Source organism: Acinonyx jubatus, chromosome C2 (genome assembly GCF_027475565.1).
Source record: "Acinonyx jubatus isolate Ajub_Pintada_27869175 chromosome C2, VMU_Ajub_asm_v1.0, whole genome shotgun sequence".
NCBI classification, from domain to species: Eukaryota; Metazoa; Chordata; class Mammalia; order Carnivora; family Felidae; genus Acinonyx; species Acinonyx jubatus.
The window spans coordinates 146,959,371-146,978,800 of record NC_069384.1 but is presented as its reverse complement, the minus strand read 5'-3'; the positions used below and the strand labels follow the sequence as shown (position 1 = coordinate 146,978,800).

General features: G+C 50.3%; 1 protein-coding gene across 6 annotated transcripts in view; it reads left to right on the top strand.

Annotated features, from left to right (window-relative positions):
- Nucleotides 1-14,171: 14,171 nt before the first annotated feature.
- Nucleotides 14,172-19,430, top strand: part of TRAK1 (trafficking kinesin protein 1) — a 116,868-nt gene continuing 111,609 nt past the window's right edge. For 2 of the 6 annotated variants that reach the window (XM_053221603.1, XM_027040792.2), the window contains exon 1: nt 14,172-14,446. Coding sequence is in view for 4 of the 6 variants with exons in the window: in XM_053221597.1 (XP_053077572.1) it covers nt 17,941-18,031 (91 nt within the window). In the remaining 2 variants the exon portion in view is untranslated. Of the gene's footprint in view, nt 14,447-17,082; nt 18,032-19,430 lie in introns of those variants that run through there. The other 4 variants (XM_053221597.1, XM_027040782.2, XM_027040783.2 and 1 more) reach the window with 4 other exon arrangements.

The following is a 19,430-nucleotide window of genomic DNA, read 5'->3' as shown; positions in this document are numbered from 1 at the left end:
ATGCCTGCATCAGTGCTTTGTGGAATATTTCTTCTTTGCCAGCCAGATGGTGTAAGTACAGAATCTGATTTTTAATGTGGACCAATCACTTGTCTCTTGGGGGATTATTTAGAATTAATAAAATCAGGAATAGGATGTTTTTGTGTGTATGTGCCTAAGTATGAATTGTTAGCTGAAGGAACTTTTTCATGTGGTACAATTTGTCTAGAGAATTCGGGGTTTAGGGGCTTTATTAATTATGGCTAAGCGTATCTTATTAAAAAGAACAATCTCTGAAGCTGATTCGCTCCGTCCGAGCTGAGATCTTCTCCGTTGGTCCTCCAGTGAAGTCAGAATAGTGACAGCTTCTGTTACCATAGCTGCGGAATCTGTTTTCAAAAACACAAGGCTATGATTTCACTATAGTTTAGTGCACATTGAGAAGCTGATATGGAAATGGAAATGAAGCCTTATTTAAAAATACCATTGAAAACAAAAATTTCCTGTCCTCCTTTGATGCTTAGATGAGAATTTTTTTTTTCTTTTTCAAGCTTTCAAGTTTTGTGGGTCGACTTCAGAAGCTGACCTTGATTCTGTCATTCAGGAAGCCCCTCCAACATCCCCTTCTCATTTCCTAATATGACCGATGACTCCGTGGAAATCCATTGTACTTTAGAGTCACTGCAGTTGTGATTAGCCGGTCATGTAGTTGTAATTAAGTCAGAAGGTGGGGTTGGTTATATTCAGTTGGACGAGCCATCTAATTCTTTCTACAAATTCATGGAGCTTTTTACTGTGTTCCAGGCACTGAGGACACAGCAATGAACAGAATAGGCAGAAGTGAGGCTTTATTTTAATCAATTTCTGTCCATATGATGTAAGGCATAGAATATAAACCATGTGTACTTGAACTTTATATATAGCTTGCTTATAGGAAAATGCCTGTTGAAATAGGGTTCCCATTTCCCCAACAGGTTAACTCCCTCTTGGGGGAGCTGTCACTGAGCAAGTACTTTATGCGCTTAGAGTGCATTTGACTTTACTGTAACATATTATCTCATTTAATCCTTATCACAGCCCTGCACAGTAAGGTACTCTTATTACATTCCATTTTATAGATGAGAGAACTGAGGCTTGTAGAGGCTGACTAACTTTAGCTTGCCCAGCCTCACACAGTGACTAATGGTGACTTTTCAGAGGGGCTGGGCTTGTAGTGGAAGGTGCTTTAGGAAATGCATTTGTTCCTGCGGTATTTTTGTGGCTGCGGTGAGGAAATGTACTCATATCCAGGCTGTTCAAAAGTTGTGGGCATCTAGGATGTTGCGGTGGTGCTAAAGGTCATCCAGCCATCGAGAGGTGACAGTCCAGCCTGTCGTGTGGGAGGACGCCCAGGTACCTAATGAGGAGGGGTAGCACAGGACCGTTGGGGGTAGGTCTGTGGGTGGGGAAGGGGCACGAGGCTGGGATGCCTAGAAGATGAAATATTCTCTTACTGTATTTGCACGTGTCTCGCTTTTATTAAAACAGACACCCCGTTTTCTGCACCCTGTTCTGCCGTCTGCCACTTTCCCACTCAGTCTTTCCTGAGCATCTTGCCTTGACCAGCATGCGTTTGTCTGCACTGACATTAGAAATGGTGTTACAGCGAGGCGTGTACAGATGCGTTATGTGGTTGGGCCATGCTTGATTGAATTGAAGCCCGTGTTATTGGACGCTTTCATTTTCCAGCTGTTGTCTGTTACGCAGTGCTAAGAAGAGGAAAGTTAACTCTACAGCAGTTAGGGTTTTTTCTCAGGAAATACTTGTAGAAGTGGATTGCTTTTGATGCGTGCCCCTGGGCACGAGTTAGCTCATTATCTGCACCATCGTCAGCAGGGTAGGCTAAAACTAGGGGAAAAAAAGAGGGCCTGTTTGATAGGTAACAAGATAGTATCTCATGTTTTAATTGCCATTTCTTTGATTTTTTGTGTGTGTGATTTTTCTCCTGAAAACGATTACTGCATCTTCTTTAATAATGATTCATACGTAAGTAAGCATTTTCTTTGGGGATTTTAACATTTTTTTTTTCAGGGTAAAAGGATCTTCATGATTTCTTTGAATGCATTTGTCTCAAAACTGACAGGATCTTATAATATTAATTCTCCTCCATGCAGGATTGCTTTTTATGTCCCGACTGTTGTGGAGAGTTTCAGATCTGTGTAAGTGGTAAGAGAAGAATACCATGAACAAAGCTGATGTTTACCTTGTACATTGATTGCGTTTGTCGTGTTCTGCAGTGGTGAACGGGCTTGGATTCAATACCATCCCCACCGCCAGGATCTTGGACCGTGGGTGAGTTCCTTCCAGCCCCAGTTTCCCCATCAGCAACTTGAGCAGGGCCATGATGCAGGCCTCACAGGCTCCTGTGGGTTTTATGTCTGCACTCCTGGGGGTGACGCACCCAGCGCCGGCCAGGCACGTGGTCACTGGGCAATCACCAGGAGCCGTTTATACTCCTTTCCTTGTTGGAGTCGTTATGATTCTTTTAAAAGGCAGCCTCCTCCCAGGGAGTGAGTGCAGTTACAGCCAGGACCTAAGGAGGGTCGGGCGCAGAGAACTGCACGCTTCCCTCCTCGTCTCCCACCCTTGTCCCACATTCCTGGGCCTCCTTCCCACTCCGGTTATTATGTTACTTTGTCCTGGAGCGTGACCGTTTGGCAGCTGCCGTTCTTGGCCGGGCAGGGTTGGTTACTAGTTCAGGCCTGTATATCGAGAGGGCAGCTGAGGCCTCGTGTGCTTGGCTTCCTCATGGATCTCAGCTCTCTTCCCTCCCACGTTTTTGCTCCCCAGAGAGCCCCATGCCCCTTCGTGTGACAGTGCATGCATTTGGGCTCCAGGGCTTCCTGATGTAGGACATCTGGCTCTCCTCAGGGGACGTTTCCTCTTCTGAGCAGCAGCCCTTCAGCCCGGAATCTCGGAGATTGCCAATAAGCCACCCCACGGTGATTTTGGCTGAGGTTACCACCCTCACCACCCTTCCTGGCTTTGGCCAGCCTGCAGAACTCCCGCTGTCCTGGGCATGTGAGGGGATTTCTGCTGCAGTTTTGGATTTTCTAAGTGGAGTTTGAGTGGGGCTGGGCACTTAGAACCGCTTCTGTCCTGCCTGCCACCTGTCAGGCTGGCCTCTCGCTCCCAGGATAAAGTGTCAGAAGGCCACTCTTTGTCCTGAGTTGGTCTGGGAGTGCAGAGCGACCCTGTTCTGCTGGGGAAGCCCCTCCCCCCTCTCCCCGAAGAGCAGCATGCTGGGTTACCATTCCTCCCCTGGGAGTGCTGTCTCTGAGGGACCCACAGCTATGTTTTGAATGTCTTCTCCAGCTTTTAGGGGGTCTCAGGTGACACACATCTGTGCTGGGTCCTGGCAGCTGATCTCACTGAACTCGCTTTGTGCTGCAAGGTGCAGAAAGAAAGGGTCCTCTGCAGACCAAAGGGGAGAGTCAGGCTGTAGGCGAGGCTCTGCAGCTCAGCCTCCCAGGCCGGTCCCCTTTTGCAGGAGAGGGAGCTATTTCTGGCATGTTATAAATCTGTTGCCGTCGGCTCCGGCTCGGGGAGCTGGGGGAGCTGGGACTGTTATGTAAGGCTGTCAGCGCTCGGCCTTTTATTCTCTTTCCTTCCTTCTGGGAGCTAGGGCCGGGCTTACAGGAGGCAGCGTGGCTGGGCATTTCTGTTCTCTCCTTTGCAGCAGGGTTATTTTTGGAAACTGGGGGATATGGTCACGTGACAGTGGTTTTCATTCAGGAGCCCTGATCGATTAATCGAGTCTGTCCTTCATAGCATTGACTGGGGACATGTGTCGGTAGGTTTGCTTCTGACCTAAGCAAGGTTTCGAAAAGACAAGACTGAGTTACAGGACAAAACAATAATTTTTTCTCCAATTGCCTTGAGTTAGGGACATTTTCTTTGAGCGATTCTTGATTTTCTTTTATTTTTTAAAAAATGTTTGTTTATTTTTGAGAGAGAGCGCAAGCAAGCAGGGAAGGGGCAGAGAAGAGAGGGAGACAGGATCTGAAGCGGTCTCTGCGTGAGAGCCCTATGCGGGGCTCGAACTCACGAATCACAAGATCGGGACCTGAGCCGAAGTTGGACGCTCAACTGACTGAACCACCCAGGCGCCCCTTGATTTTCTTTTAAAAACTTTTGGGGATGCACTTTTTTTGGAACTGGAGAACGGTACAGCCTTGAAAATGGCATTTATTTCCTCTGTGTGTGTGTGTGTGTGTGTGTGTGTGTGTGTGTGTATGAGAATGTGGGAAAGTGGATGCCAGGGAGGACAGACACTCATGATGGGCACTCGAGAGCCACCCACATTCCACGCCTTCGGTTAGCCTGGTAGAAACCGTGACAGTACGTGCCTGCAGTCCCCAGCTGTCCCCAGTCCTGGCCTCTCCCTTTCCGGGGCCCCTTTCCAGGGCTCTCATAGGAGTCCTTGAGACCATATGGCATCTCCTTTCCTGTACGTTTGGGTCCCCCTGATGTGGCTCTGACTTTCTGGCGGTGGTAGCCGACACTGCCTTCTCCAAATATTCTTTCTCTTGCTGTGGGTAGTCGCACTTGCCCTCTCCCAGGATGCCCCTACCCTTTGTGGTGCGGCATAGCAGTTGTTGAGATTTTTGCGTTTGTTAGAAATGCTTCCCAGTCCTGCTTCTCCCGTTATCTGAGAGAAAACTTTGGGCAAGGCACTTCACCAGGCCCCACCACTGCCTCACTAAACAAGAACGGCTCTACCAGGCTCCCTCTGGCGTAGGTTTGTTTTCACGGGACAAACGGCTTCAGGCGTGTGAAAGCTGGCAGTGAGCTGTGTCGTCCCCTCAGGCCGGCCGGTGGCTGCTTCTTGGTGGCCTCGCTCTTTCTCCCACATGACACCATCACCGCAGAACCCCTCCTCATCCTCCAGCTGTTCCGCTCGTGCGTGATGTTTTTCCACCACTTAGCTGCTGTGCGGTTATTTAAGGAGCTGGCCCTGCTGATGGGAGGGGCAGAAGGCTCAAACGAGGCAGGGAGGAAGCGATAAGATGGAGAAGTAGGGGAGGAGCGGACCAGCAGGTTGCCCCTTGGCCGCCTGCCAACCCAGCCTGGCCCAGGAGGTCACACCCCACCTTGGGCTGGCGGAGGGTGTGCGCGTGCTTATTTCCTACGCGGAATCGAGTGGTTTCGTTGGGGTCTTCACTCTGAGCTCCTTCGCCCCTGTTATGGCGGGAGCATGGTTTGGAGAGACAGGGACAGATGCAGGAGAATGGTCAGCGGTGAGAGATCGTGTGGGATATGATTCTCCACTTTACTGAATGACACAGCCACACGGGATTCCTCACAACTGTAATAGAGCAGCGTCTTTGGGGCCGTTCAGATCCTGGGCAAGTTATTTAATCTCTCCGAGCCTGTTCCCCTCCTGTAAAAAGAAGATACTGATATTACTTTTATAGGTTGTGAGCCCTAAGGGAGGTCATGCATGTAAATTACTAAGGCCAGTGTCAGGCCTGTGGCTCATTTTACAATGACAGGAGTGTGGAGGCTGTCTGCATTTTGAAATAGCACATGTAGGTCTCACTGCCTTCTGAGCACACACTTTGCTCAGAGAAGCAGCTATAGTATGGCAAGAAAAAGAATAGCCTTGGCCAGAGAGCGGGGCAAGCCAGGCCCCAGCCGCACCTTAGTGTCCTTTGTGAGTGAGTAGGTCTCTGGGGTATGTCCGGGTCCAGGAGTGCATGCGTTGCGGCCACAGCCTACAAATTACCTGGCCTCATGTGCTTATTCTTTTTTTTTTTAAATGTTTATTTATTTTTGAAAGAGAGAGCGGGAGAGAGAGACAGAGTGCAAGTGGGGGATGGACAGACAGAGGGAGAAACAGAATCCAAAGTAGGCTCTAGGCTCTGAGCTGTCAACACAGAGCCTGACCAGGGCTCGAACTCCTGGCCCACGAGATTATGACCTGAGCTGAAGTCGGACGCATGACCGACTGCGCCACCCGGGCGCTTCTCGTAATCTTACTCTTGAGAGAGAAACAGTGTGTTGTAAATTTAACTGTGCCTCCGCTCTGTGTTCAGGTGCTCATGCTTAGGATCCCTTCCTAGGCCTGGCAGGCCATCTGCTTTCATTGTGTCTACTTCTTCCGGCTGCTTGAGAACCAGTTGGTGGCACCCACATTTTACAGATGAGAGACATCTTGGAACCCGACCAAGGATTGCAGTCAGTAGGTGGTGGCAGAGCTGGGACTAATCCCAGGCCTGTTTGGTCTCCAGTGTTGGGTCTAAAAATCATCTTCCTGTGGGGCCAAAAAGGTGTGGGTGGCTGTGAGCTGACTGGTTTGCCTTCTCGCCAGGCTTGGGGCAACGTGGGGGGGCTCCTGAGGTGTCCTTTGCCTTCAGAACCAAAGGCCCTTGTGGGAGGGAAACTTCTAAAGTTGTTCCCTCAGGGTTGCTGTCTCCTGGTTAATCAAGCACTAACCTAGGTCCTGCCACAAAGGGGCTTTCCGTTGGAATTAAGGTTATTGGTCACGTGATTTTAAGACAGGGAGATTGTCTTGGCTTATCTGACTGTAATCACAGGAGCCCTTAGAGGCAGAAAAGGAAGATGGAAGAGGAAGCTATAAAGATGCGGAGGAAGGGGAAGATAGGTTCTAGGTAAGAGGATTCAGTGTGCTCGGAGATGTGGGGGGCACAGACGAGGACCAAAGAGGGGCCCCTGGGAGCGCATGGAGAGTGTGACAAGGAACTCAGGTTTGCTAGCAGCAAAGACTGGCCCCCAGCGACAGCCCAGCACGGAACTGAGGATCTCATTCCTGCCAACACAAGGAACAGATTTCAACCGACAGCCTGAATAAGTTTGGATACAGGTGCTTCCCCAGAGCGCCAGGAAGGAGAGCGGAGCCCTGCTGTACCTTGCCTGGAGCCCAGGGAGGCCCATGTCACATTGCTTACCTGTAAAGCTGTGAGTTCGTGAATGGGTGTCATTTCAGACCACCAAATTTGTGGCAGTTTGTCACAGCAGCGGTAGAGGACTGATACAATCCTGATGAACCATTAGTCCCTTTTTGGAAACTTTGGCTGTACGTGGACCTATCTGCTTAGAGCTGCTTAACTGTGACAGTAAGTCACAGTCCCCACATAGATTGGATACCTCTGCCTGGGGGGGGCGGGGAGGGGGCAGGGGGAAAGCCTTGAAAGCTCAGATACCTGGCTGGCCATGGAGGGGGTCACCTTGTACTGGCTTCTCCTTGTCACCTGTTGGGCCACCAACCTGGAGCTGCGTTCTGGTTTTCTCCTGTCAACTTCTGAGTTTGTCCTGGTGGAAGCTTCTTTTCTGGCCCTTGGGAGATACGGTGATTTGTGTTCACGGAGGGCAGTATTACTTGGCTCTCCTGCCAGAGGTCACCTGTGTGTGGGTGGGGGAGGGTTCAAGGGGTGCGGGGGGAAGGGCTGACGAGGACGAGGACGCAGAAGCCTTCCCATAACTTCCTGTGCTTTTGGGGCTCCTGGTGTGGCTTAGCTGCAGGGGGCTGGCTGGTTCATGCTCGCCCAAGTCCTTCCGTTCTCCGGATGACGCATCTGAGGCCCACAGAAGCGACACCACCTCAATGTCCTACGGTTCCTTCGTTTCTAGTTCAGGTTCCCAAAGATCACCCGCGGGGCGAGGAGGCACTTGCACACGTGTACTTTGTCAGCACCAAACTTGAGTAAGACGAGCGGCCCGTCACGTCCTCTCACCACCAGGGGGGCTGGATCGTTGACCACAGGTTGAGCAGAAGAGTGAGGCGGCAGGAGGCCAGAGAATTCTCTCAGCCCGAATGCAAAGCCGCCTCCGTGTGTACTTTCTCCGACTTCTTTTCCCGGCACCTCTTTTGCTGAAAAATTGACCAGGTTGCAGAATTTCTCACTCCTCTGCTAGGAAAAATCCCTCCTTCCCGCGGGCCCCGCGAGCAGAATTCAGGCAGTGAAACAGAGGCGCTTTCATGGCTCGGGACCATCCACTCTCGCTTCTCTTAAGCCGTATTTGTTTCCGCTGCCTCAAAGAGGCCTTTTGCTTGACGTGCCAGGGTTCGCTGGAGCCAGAGAGCACCCAGGGCTGTGGCTGCTTTGTTCCTGAACCCCGTGAAGCCTCAGAAATGCCTGCGTACGTTAGACGGAGGGGAAGGCAAGAGACCGGGTGCCAGGAATTGTTTTCACATTGGGTTTCCGTCACTCGTCGGGATTGCTGGCTCTGTGACCTTCGGAAAGTTACTGAACCTCTCTGAGCGTTCCTTTCCTTCACTGTAAAATGGGGCTGGTCACGGTACCCCTGCAAAGAGGGAGGTGAGGTGGTGGGTGGTGCGAGTTAGAGCTTCCAGAGTGCTCTCGACACAGTGCCTGGCACACATTATGAGTTCCCCCGATGGAAGTTGATGCTGTTAAGAATTTGCAGACATTTGCGATATGCACTGCCTTATAGAATACTGGTGTTCAAAATTGTGCACATTTAGGAACATCACGGGTCACTTCCCCTACCTTCCCATAAATAAATAACGGTAAATAAATAACGGGGGAGGGGCCATTTGAGAGTTTGTCAACCTGGAAGGTTTCCTGTGTGTTTAGCATAGTGCTGGATATTTTCGTCGCATCCCTGTCTGTAATCTGTTTAACAGTCTGAGAGATGTGGGTATTTTTCCCCCAGAGAGGAGGGGTCCGAGGCTCTGAGGCCTACAGGAGCTTATCTCTGGCCCCTTCTCCCCAGATGATGCTCTGGGGTTGTTGGGGCCACGTGCTGAAGCGGGGTGGCCGCCTGTGCAGTGGCTGCTTGCCTTCTCAGTTTGCTTAGTTGGCTGGCTCTCTTTCTGATCCTTGAGCTCTTACGGATCCAGAACTATCTGCGGAAAACTGCATTATGAATAAAAACACGGATAAACACTTGTTCTGGGAAGATTGATCTTGAAGCTTTAGGGTGTCTCTCCCAGCACTGCTCACCGGGTGGCACCTTGGGGAAGGAGGAAGAGTCGTCGCCCCTGTCCCACCACCCCCAAGACGCGCTATGACTTTCTTCAAGCTAGAAACTGGCTGAGGGATTTACAAGCAGCTTTTGAGCGGTTTATAAATGAGAATTCCTGATTGCTGGATTCCGGATGGGTCGTCTTACACCAGCTCACGTTTGCTGTATATTGGTCAGTAATGGAAAGGATGCAGTGGGGTTCAGTTAGAGCCATCATGGAGAGCTCTGGGGGTATGGTCCTCATCCCTGGAACAGCTCGGGAGTGCTTCACAAGGTTTCCCTTTGATTTCTGTTAGTCTTCGAGGTTAGCATTTGGATGTAATTTCTAATTTGGGAGTTTGGATCCTTTGGTTCCTGTGGATCATAGAACCATAACTTCTTGGCTTCAGGAGATCCTTAACATCATTTGGACCAACGCACATTTTTTTTGTTATTGTTTACTCTGCAAATATTAACTTAGTACCCAGCAGGTGCCAGGACTGGCCCAGGCTTTCAGGATGCTCACGGTGTGTAGGAGAGATGTGTCCCAGACAAGTGATGATGAAGGCATGGTGATGTGTGACACACAGGGAGGCTTTCCCAAAGTGAAATCCATGAAGTAAATGCCTCATAAGCAGGGATCCCGTGGAGAAAGGTTTCACAGTGAAAAAGGGTCGGAAATGCCGGCATATGAGTATCATGGTGGAACCAAGGAAGGCGCCAGAATCTGCGAGCCTGTGATTATTTTGAGAGTGTTATTTTGATACTTGATTATTTTGAGAGTGCCACACCTGGCAGGGAGGTTTGTGGTGGATTATCTCATCTAGCAGAATTCATTGGTTTGGGCGGACTGTAATTTGTAACCGTTTTTGTATCAATCGTTTAGGTTGTTTTCCACTTGATTTTAATGGGCTAACGATTGGTTTTTTCGTTTCAAGAAGGGCTCCTCAGCACAGTGAAATATCATGCAGCCTTAAAAAAGAATGAAATTCCAACACATGCCACAATGTGGATAAACCTTGAGGATATTATGCTAAGTGACATAAGCCAGTTGCAAAAAAGGCAAGTACGGTATGGTTCCACTCACATGAGGTACTTAGAGTAGCGAATTCATAAACTAGAAAGTAGATGGTGGTGGGGGCACTTGAGTGACTCGGCTAAACGTCCAGCTCCTGATTTCGGCCCAGGTTGTGATCTCACGGTTCATGAGTTTGAGCCCCACATCGGGTTCTGCACTGATGGCGTGGTGCCTGCTTGGACTTCTCTCTCCCCCTCTCTCTCTGCCCCTCCCCTGCTCTATCTCAAAATAAATAAACATTAAAGAAAAAAAAAACAACAAAAGTAGATGGTGGTTGCCAGGTTCTGGAAGGAAGCATTCTGTGGATTGGTTGCACAACAATGTGAGTGTCCTTAAGGACTCCTGAACTTTACACTTAAAAATGGTTAAGAGGAGAAACCCATGGGGGAGGGGAAGGAAAAAAAAAAAGGTTAGAGTGGGAAAGAGCAAAAGCATAAGAGACTCTTAAAAACTGAGAACAAACTGAGGGTTGATGGGGGGTGGGAGGGAGGGGAGGGTGGGTGATGGGTATTGAGGAGGGCACCTTTTGGGATGAGCACTGGGTGTTGTATGGAAACCAATTTGACAATAGACTTCATATATTGAAAAAAAAAAATAAAAATGGTTAAGAGTGCACATTTTATGTTGTGTGGGTTTTACTTGTACCACAACAAAATAAAAATACCATGGCCTAAAAAGTTAATGTGGTTAGAATTAAAATTCACAAATTGTGCGATGGGATGTACCTCAAGTGCGCTTCGCGTGTGAATGCACGCGCCTTTGGACTTGATTATTTTCACTGGGGTTTGAGATGAGAAAACATATTGGAGTAGTTCCATTCTAGTTAGAGAAGGAGAGGGAGGCCTCTGAAGCTTCCGAAGGCTCTGCCAGCTGCAGCATATAATGTGGGTACTTTGTACTTCAAAACGGTCGCCTGTGTTGTCATGCGTGAGCGAGCATTTGCTGAGGTGTCCAAAATAGGTTTTTTAAAAAAAAAAAAATTTTTTTTTTTAACATTCATTTATTTTTGAGAGACAGAGACAGAGTGTGAGTAAGGGAGAGGCAGAGACAGAGAGAGACAGAATCCGAAGCAGGCTCCAGGCTCCAAGCTGTCAGCACAGAGCCCGACGCGGGGCTCGAACCCACGAACCGTGAGATCATGACCTGAGCTGAAGTTGGACGCTTAACCGACTGAGCCACCCAGCGCCCCCAAGATAGGTTTTTTAAGAAAGTGCCCATACTTGAACTATTCGTTTTATAACTGTATGTTTCTGGGGTGAGCGTATGACCGCTGTAAATCCAAGTAGAGGTGCCAGGAGGCAGGACAGTAGCCTGTAGGGCTAGTCATCGGGATTTAGGCCAGTTCCCTGATCTGGCGGGCCATGAAACAAAAGTTGTGTAATCCATGGCTGAAGTCCTTTTCAAGAAATCTGTATGTTTGAGACCCTTTGTTTAAAAAATACACACACACACACTTTGATTCAAACAGCATTTTCTTAGCTTTCAGTAGAACAGTGGCATTTTGCAAAAGGAGACAGAAGTTCAAACTTCTGTGTTAGGATCAGACAGAATGCATCTGAGTGCGGATTACAGAAGGTTTGAGTGAGGGTTCAGTCCGTGATGAAGAATTGCTTCCCTCTCTGAAACCTCCTTTCCACAGCTGCCCGCTTGCCTTCTCTGTGGCAGAGATGTGATTGACCCCTGCTCTCTGTAGCACGTGGGGCTGTTCTTGGCATTTCGCGGTGATAAACATCCTGGGCCACATCCACCCGAGCCGAAGGGCCATATACAGTTAGCCAGGCTGTCCTTCCGGATTTATGACCACCCCTCCCACCTTCCCACCGAAGGTAATACATAAAACTGGGAGTTTCTTAAAACTCTTGCCAACTTGAACTTTGTTATAATTTTTAAATCTTTGTCAACCTGATTAAGACTTTTTTCTGGGGGGGGGGGGTTGGCGTCTGGGTGGCTCAGTCAGTTAAGTGTCCAACTCTTGGTTTCCACTTGGGTCATGATATCACGGTTTGTGAGTTTGAGTCCCATATCGGGCTCTGCGCTGAAAGTATGGAATCTGCTTGGGATTCCCTCTCTGTCCTTCTCTCTCTCTGTCTCTCAACAATAAATAAATAAAAACTTAAAAAAAGAAAAAGATTTTGGGTGTGGGGGGAGGATCATGGCTAAGGTTCCTTAATATGCTTGGTGTGTGTGTGTGTTTGTATTTCTTTTTGGGGACTGGAGAGAATCTTTATATCCTTTGACCATTTTTTTCTTTTGAGCAGTTTGCTTCAGGTTTGTAAATCACGTACATTATTTAGACATCATATCTAAGTGTCTCTGGTTTAATTTCACTGCCATTCTTAATGTGGCTTGTTTTCCTTACCTTCAAGTTCTTTTTCTTGGCCTTTTCATTAGTGGGAGCCCATAAGGTGTGGTCAGCACACCTGGCTGGAGCTCCCCAGGATTATCAGGAGTCAGACCTTTAAGTTTTTAAATCTCTGACAATGTCTTTCTGTTGTCTTTGCACGGAACAGTAGCTTAATTGATTCACTGGTCACTTCTGGAGGTCTCCTGGTCCGCCTCCTCCGGCCTCTCCTGCGCAGAATGTTTGTAGGGCTCTGCTTGGATATTCTAGGCTTTTTCTTAACAGGCGTCTTATCCGTTTGTCTGTATTTGAATCACTGACCGGCTGTTACAATCCAGTTCTCTCTCTGGTTACCTTTCACTTTTCACCAGGGATATCCAGGCTCCCCTACTCCTTCCCAGTTTATGTTTGTGTGTTCATTTTTTTTTTTTAATTTAATTTGGAAAGGAGTGTTGATTGAAGCATTTGGAGGTAAAGTCTCATAATAGTAAAAATGGTGAAGGGGAATGTGAAAAGCGTTCTGCTGTAGTACAGCTTCCAGCCGGCAGGCACCGAGCGAGGGTGCACTGAACGAACGCTCCTCAGAATTGGGCGCGTGGTGTGGTGAAGTTCTCTATAGGAAGAGGGCTACCTGGGGACGCTGTGGTCGAGGGAGATGCCCCAGAGGGAAAAAAGGGCGGGAGGGAGGGTCTTTCTTCTCACTAAGATTACAAAGCCCCAAAATGCATGGGAACGGTGTAATACACAGCAACAGATTGCAGCCTTCTTCCTCTGCCTGTCTGGAGAGCCCGGCTTGGCCTGTCCCGGGCCCCACTCAGGGGACACGCCTCAGGCCTTAGCCCTGGGAGCTGCTGTGTGCCCCACCCCGGGGGAGGGAACCAGGCCAAGATGTCACAACCAGGTTGCTTCTGGTGTCCTTGGGCTGGGTCCAGGCAGGTGGCAGCCAGGGACAGCTGGCAGAGGGACAGAGGGGCCACAGGCAGGCCCCACCCAGACCCCCAATTGCTGTGTGGCTTCATAAGTCCTCTGTGTGTGTTCATTTTAATGAAGGTTGAATTCATTAATATAGAATAGAGACTCTTGGTGTATTGTGGTAAATAACCTCTTGTTGAAGGAAAAGGTCACAGGCCCAGGGCTGTAGTTTTTGTTCAGAAACTGACTGTACCATGTTGGGTGAGATATCTGTTAACTTTCCCCTCTTTTTGTTTTCTTTCTTATTAAAAAAAAAAAAAAAGAACTGTCAGTACATTATGTACTGGAGCAGTAATTCTCAAACTTTCCTGGTCCCAGGACCCCTTAAAAATCACTGAGGATCCCCAAGAGCTTCTGTTCATGCGTGTTATATTGATTCACATCTATTGTATTAGAAATCAAAACAAAAATTCAAGCCACAGGGATACAGAAGTACACATTCCACTAATAAGCCTTCGGGGCAAAGATGTCACCACACATCATATGGTCTCTGGAAAACCCCATTGTGCATCCGTGAGAGTATGAGAGTGGACTACTTTGACCTTGTGTGTGGAACCTTCACACTGGTCTCAGGGAACCCCAGGGGTTCTCGGGTCACACTTTGAGAACTGTTGTGCTAAAGCATTTCTGCAATTGACTGTAGTTCTCTTATCAAAGTCGAGGAACTTGCTTGGAAATACCTTGGCTTGAAGAAAACGCTTTTCAGGACTTGTGATCTGAGCCCACATCATCTCAGGGCCCTTATTTTTTATTTTTATTTTTTTCAGAGACTCGACTGACTCTGCCCTTCTCTCTCGATTGTCCTGTAGATTCCCTGTAAGGAGCCCCCGCTGGTGTGCCAGACCTACTGGGGCCTGTCCACCCAACTGCCCCAGACTCCGGCAGCGGGGCCCCCGATGGCAGTGGGTACCTCCCCGTGAAACCTGCCAAGCTGGACGCCACAGCTCCGCACGACGACACTTTGGCCAACTCCGTGCCCCCTTTGGAGGTGTGCAACCATGCAGTCCTAGCCTGCAGCCCGGGCATCCCTGAGGAGCACTATGTAAGCGAGGCTGTGGAAGATGCTCCCAGCTGCAGAGGGTACCGGGATGCCTGCACCATCACCGGTAAGGGGGCCTTTCCTGCCAGGGAGGGAGGGTGGCCTCAGTCAGTGAGGACTGGGGGAGGGCGTGGCCACAGGAGTGCATTGGGCAAGGTGTGAGGGGCCCAGGAGGAGAAGTCTGAGTGCAAAGAGTCTGAGCTGTGGGATTTTGAGACCTGCCGTCTAGAACCAACGTGAGATGAAGACAGTGCCTCGTAGAATTGCTGTGAAGGTTAAGGATGGGAATTTTGAACCCCCAGCAGCACGCGTGACCCGTAGCGATGCTCAGCGTAGTTTGGTGCCGCTCCCTCTCGCTGACGCTCAGTTTCTGATTCACACATAAGGACAGGCGTGATGGAAATAGCACACAGCTGGGTGCTGGGATGCAAACATGGGGAACTGCTTTCTGCACCCTTTGTATACCGCCAAGGTTTGTGCTCATATCGCTCCTTACGGATGCCTGCGTCAGTCACGTCTTCCCCGTGTCCCAGGAGCAGAGCAGCGTTAACCGTACGAGAGCTCTCGCTTGCTCCTTTTCCCCAAAGGGGTCATCGAGACCAGGGCTTGGAGCCGGTGCAGGCAAGGGCTCTGAACAGAGATGGTGTAGGATGGTGTGTGGAACAGCAGCAAGGGGCATCGTTAGAGTTAAGTCCAGATGCATTCATATCAAAGTTTGCCCCAGTTCTCATTCTGTCTGCAGTGTTTACTTTTCTTCCCCTGTTTGAAATAATGCCCGATGACAGCTTAAAATGTGCAGATTTGCTTCCAGTAGCTTTTCATGGCTCTGTCTCACGTTAAGCATGAAGGACCTCCCACGTGTCAGGAGTGTCCTGAGTGTAGAGGGACGCTGAGATGGCCCAGGAGCCCAGCCTGGCCCTCGTGCTGAACTCTGGCCCCGTAAGTGGCCCTCTGTCTACTCTTGCTCCAAATCCCACCCCTGCGTGCCCACCTGCGGAAGGAAGGACACATTTCTGACATCTCCTTTCTGTCTACATCTGTTTTCCCTTGCTCCTGGATCTGTGCTATCAGCACAGAGACAGGCTGTGATCTCTCCCTTTGTAAAGATAATCCTTCTTGGCTCCATTTTCCCCACAGGCGGTGCCCATAGCTGCGTCTCTGCTTCTCAGTGAGCTGACTGCATTTTCTCTTCTGTTCTCACCTGGGTCCAGGCTGCCACCCCACCATTTCCTCAGCACCGATGGCCTCGTCCAGTGCAGGGGTCCGTCCTTAGCCTTCAGGATTTAACACTGCCGACCACTCCCTTCTCCTGGAAATCTGGTCCCTTGGCTTTGGTCTTGATTCTTCCCTTCTCCTACCTTGCTGGCTGCTCCTCCCAAGCCTGGGGATGTTGGGGGGCCCGGGGCTCAGTCCTTGCTCTCCCGTAAACACCTGTGCCCCAAGTGCCCTCCCCCAATCTTCAGGATTTAAAACCTGCCCTGTGCTGACCACTGTCTAGCTGCTGTCTTCAGACTCAACCTCTCCCCTGGAGGCCAGACATGATGGTCTGAGTCCACATCTCACCTCTTCACGCCTGCGGGCATCTCAAACTCAAACAACCAAAAATGAACCGGTTTCCACCTCCACCTGCTTTTCCAGTGGTCTGCCTTGGCTTTGTAAAGGGTGCTTCTGTCTTTCCAGTTGCCAGGCCAAATGCCTCGGAGGCATTTGTATTTCTTTCACTCCTCAGTTTGCTGGGAAGTCTGTTGGCTCTGTCTTCCGTGTGTGCCGAACTGGACCGTCTCTGAGCAGCTCCACAGCATCTACCCTGGTCTAGTCCACCTCCATCTCACGTCTGGATTATTCCAGGGGGCTCCTAATGGGCCTCCCGCTTCCCTGCTTGCTTTTGTGCAGTCTCTTCCCAGCGAAGAGTCTTTTTACACACGTCGTATGGTTTAACCCTTCTGCTCCAAACCTCCAGCAGGCTTCTATCTGATTGAGGCCTGTGAGGTCTAAGGGACAGGACTTTCCTGTCCCTTTGACTCTTGTCTGTGCCCACTCCATCCCAGAGACCCTGGCCTCCTTTCTAATCCTTGGACTCACCAAGAATGTGCTGCCTCAGGGCCTTTGTCCTTGCTGTTGCCCGGCACCTGGATCACCTTACGCCCCGATGGCCTCATGATTCCCCCTTCACTTTCTCCAAATGGCATTTCATGAGAGACCTTTTTGTGACCGCTTTACGGGAAGACTGGTCCTACCCCTCCCTTTCCCTTCTCCCTTTCCTGTCTTTTCTTCTTCCCCTGACTTAGTCATGAGCTACCTGGGTTTGTATTTTGAGGGCAAGGACTTTGTGCAGCCCTGAATCCCAGTGGCTGAAATAGCACCTCATGTGGCCAGAGCCCAATAAAGTGGGGTCTGTTATCCCCTTTTTACAGGTAAAGAAACTAAGTCACGAGAGGTTCGGTATCCTAAGATCCCTGAGCTGTGAGGGGTGAGATCTGCATGCAGGTCGAGACCCCGAGGCAGGTGTTCTCGGCCACCCAGGCATACAGTGCAGCGGGGTCGACAGATGAGCTGGTGCAAACTGTGTATTGTGGTGAACACAGTGATCGGCATGGGCACGTGGGAACCTGGTAACGGGGTGCCTGGCCGAGCCTTGGAGGGGAATGTTTGGGGGAGGACCCAGAGGGCTTCCCGGAGGAGGTGGCGCCCCAGCTGCGTTTGTGCAAACACGTGAACTAGCCCCTGGGCTCCCGGTGGCATCTGTGCCCGTTGAAATGCAGGCAACATCCAGCCCGTGGAAATGGTTTCGCTTTCTCTGAATGTGACGACCGAGGACGGAGAAACACCAGAGCGGTGTGCTGCTGAAACTTCAAACCCTGTGGGGCGTGGTGGCGGGAGGCTCTTGTCCGGACACGGTGGCAGGCGCCGTGGGACGGCTGAGAAGCAGAGCTCAGCGCTGTCACATGAGCAGGAGGCTTAGTGAACAGGAGGGAAACGCCGGCCCTGTTCCACGTTCGAGGTGCTGGCTGATGCACAACACACATGCTCAGGCTAACGTCTTGCTAGATGCTCACTGTGAGGAGGACACACAGTGGGAGAACCCTCGGGGAGACTTGGAGTGTCCCCAAGAATGCATCCGTGGCTCCCAGGGCTCTTCCAAGTGTGGCCCTGGGAGCCCGCGAAATGTACTCCGCCCCCGGCTCCCAGCTAGCCGTGAGACGAACAGCAGACTTTTTGTTCCTCTTTAGTTTTTGGGCAAAGCCAGCCACCGGCCACAAAGCTCTGCTCCCCTGCGCCGCCCCCGCCCCTCGACTTAGGGATATCACATTTTTGGGCGCGTCATTTTGTCTTGGGGGCGGTTCGACACGATGAGCCGATAGGGTGGCTGGGCTGCCTGGGGTTACGTAACCCATTGTACTTCCAGAACTGCTCACGGTCTTAGGATTTGCCCCAACAAGCAGACTGAGAAAACTGGTGAAGAGGGCGCAGGAGGGTGGCTGTGCCGAGGTCCTGCCCGAGCCGGGTTCTCATGGAGGATCCGTCTTCTCTCTGAGTTGCCTTTGGAGTCGATTCCTGCACATGGCGTTGGTATGTCAGTTCAGGCAGCCCGTCAGGGCCCAGCCTCTGCCAGCACTCTCCCAGGGCAAGCTCACCCGGACAGACTCATGTGGTAAGTTGTCTGCTGGGCTTGTCTGCTCTTTGTTTCCTTTGTGGTGTGGCCAGAGAGGAGAGAAGACCGCAGGAGAAGTAGTTTCTCTCCTGCTCTGTTCTGCTTGGCAGGTCGTCCTTGGGTGTGTGGTGGGGAAATCGCAATATTGAATCACGGAAGGGCAGCGCTGAGGGTCCTTAGAGGCTGTTCCTCCCTCGTCCCCTCATCCCGGCTCAAGGGAGGCAGTGACACGGGGCCATGAGGGCCAGGTCGGAGCTGGGACCAGGCCTCCCAGACCCCCACCACCTTCCCCCTTGTGGTTCTTTGCAGCAGCCGAACAGGAAGGGTCTCCAAGGCCCTCCTGGCCTCTCCAGCTCTTCAATTTTCTTAATCCTGTGTCTTTATCCTGGTTTCTCAGAGCCTCCACTGGCATCTGGCTCAGCAAGGACTTTTTTGAAAGGTGAAGAACAGAGTTAGTGTCTCCTTTTCTCCTTCTCTCTTTTCTGCCTTTAGTTTTTTTTTTGTTTTTTTTTTTTCCTTCCTTGACTAAACGTGTTTGGCTCTGTATCTCTGATCCACACCCCGGTGATGGAGAGCTTGCGAATCATTGCTGCTGTGGCTCGTCTCCGCTGCTGTGGGGCTGGTCCGAGTGCGATAGTCGGTGAGTGTCCAGTCTGCATGCTGTTACAAGAGCTGTCTGGGCCCAAACCCAGTCAACTCCTGAGAGGCAAGCCCCTCTTGTCCTGTTCAAATCGGCTCAGGTCTCAGGACGTGTAGGAGTTTGGATGAGAGATTGTGGGGTGCTGTGAGTGTGTGTGGGGGTGGGGGGCTGTGTAAAACGTCTTTACGCATGTTCAGTAATTCTGTTCAACTAACAGCTATTCAAGGCCAGCTTTTTGCTGGGGTCCGTCATGACAACCAGCTCTGTCTTAGAGCGCTGGAGGTGGGAAGAGGTGTAAGTGACCGGTGATGGCCCCCACGGGAATTGCTTTGGCTCTGCTTATGGAGCAACCCTGCCCAGGTGTCCCTCCCCATCACAGGGCCATGCTTTAGGATTTGTTCCTTTTCTGTCACTGGTCTAAGCCATCAAACTCAGTGGTTTATCCTCTGAAAACATGCTCAAATAAAATAGGATGGATGTCTTTTATCAATGAAGTTTAAGATCTTGCTAATCAATTCCTATCTAGTATAAAATTCTTCATGTGTTTTCCATGGAAAATTTATAATCTGAATGGTACTTACTTGGCTGAATGAAGCAGAAAAGATTGGACAGTGAAATATCCCTTCTTGCACAGGGTGAGAAAAATGTGAAATAGAATCTAGAGAATTACACATTTTCTCTAAACTCAGAAGTTGGAACTGTTCTTTTCTCCTTCTTAGTGGAATGTGGTCTGTTTAATGGTTGGTTTTTGCACATGGA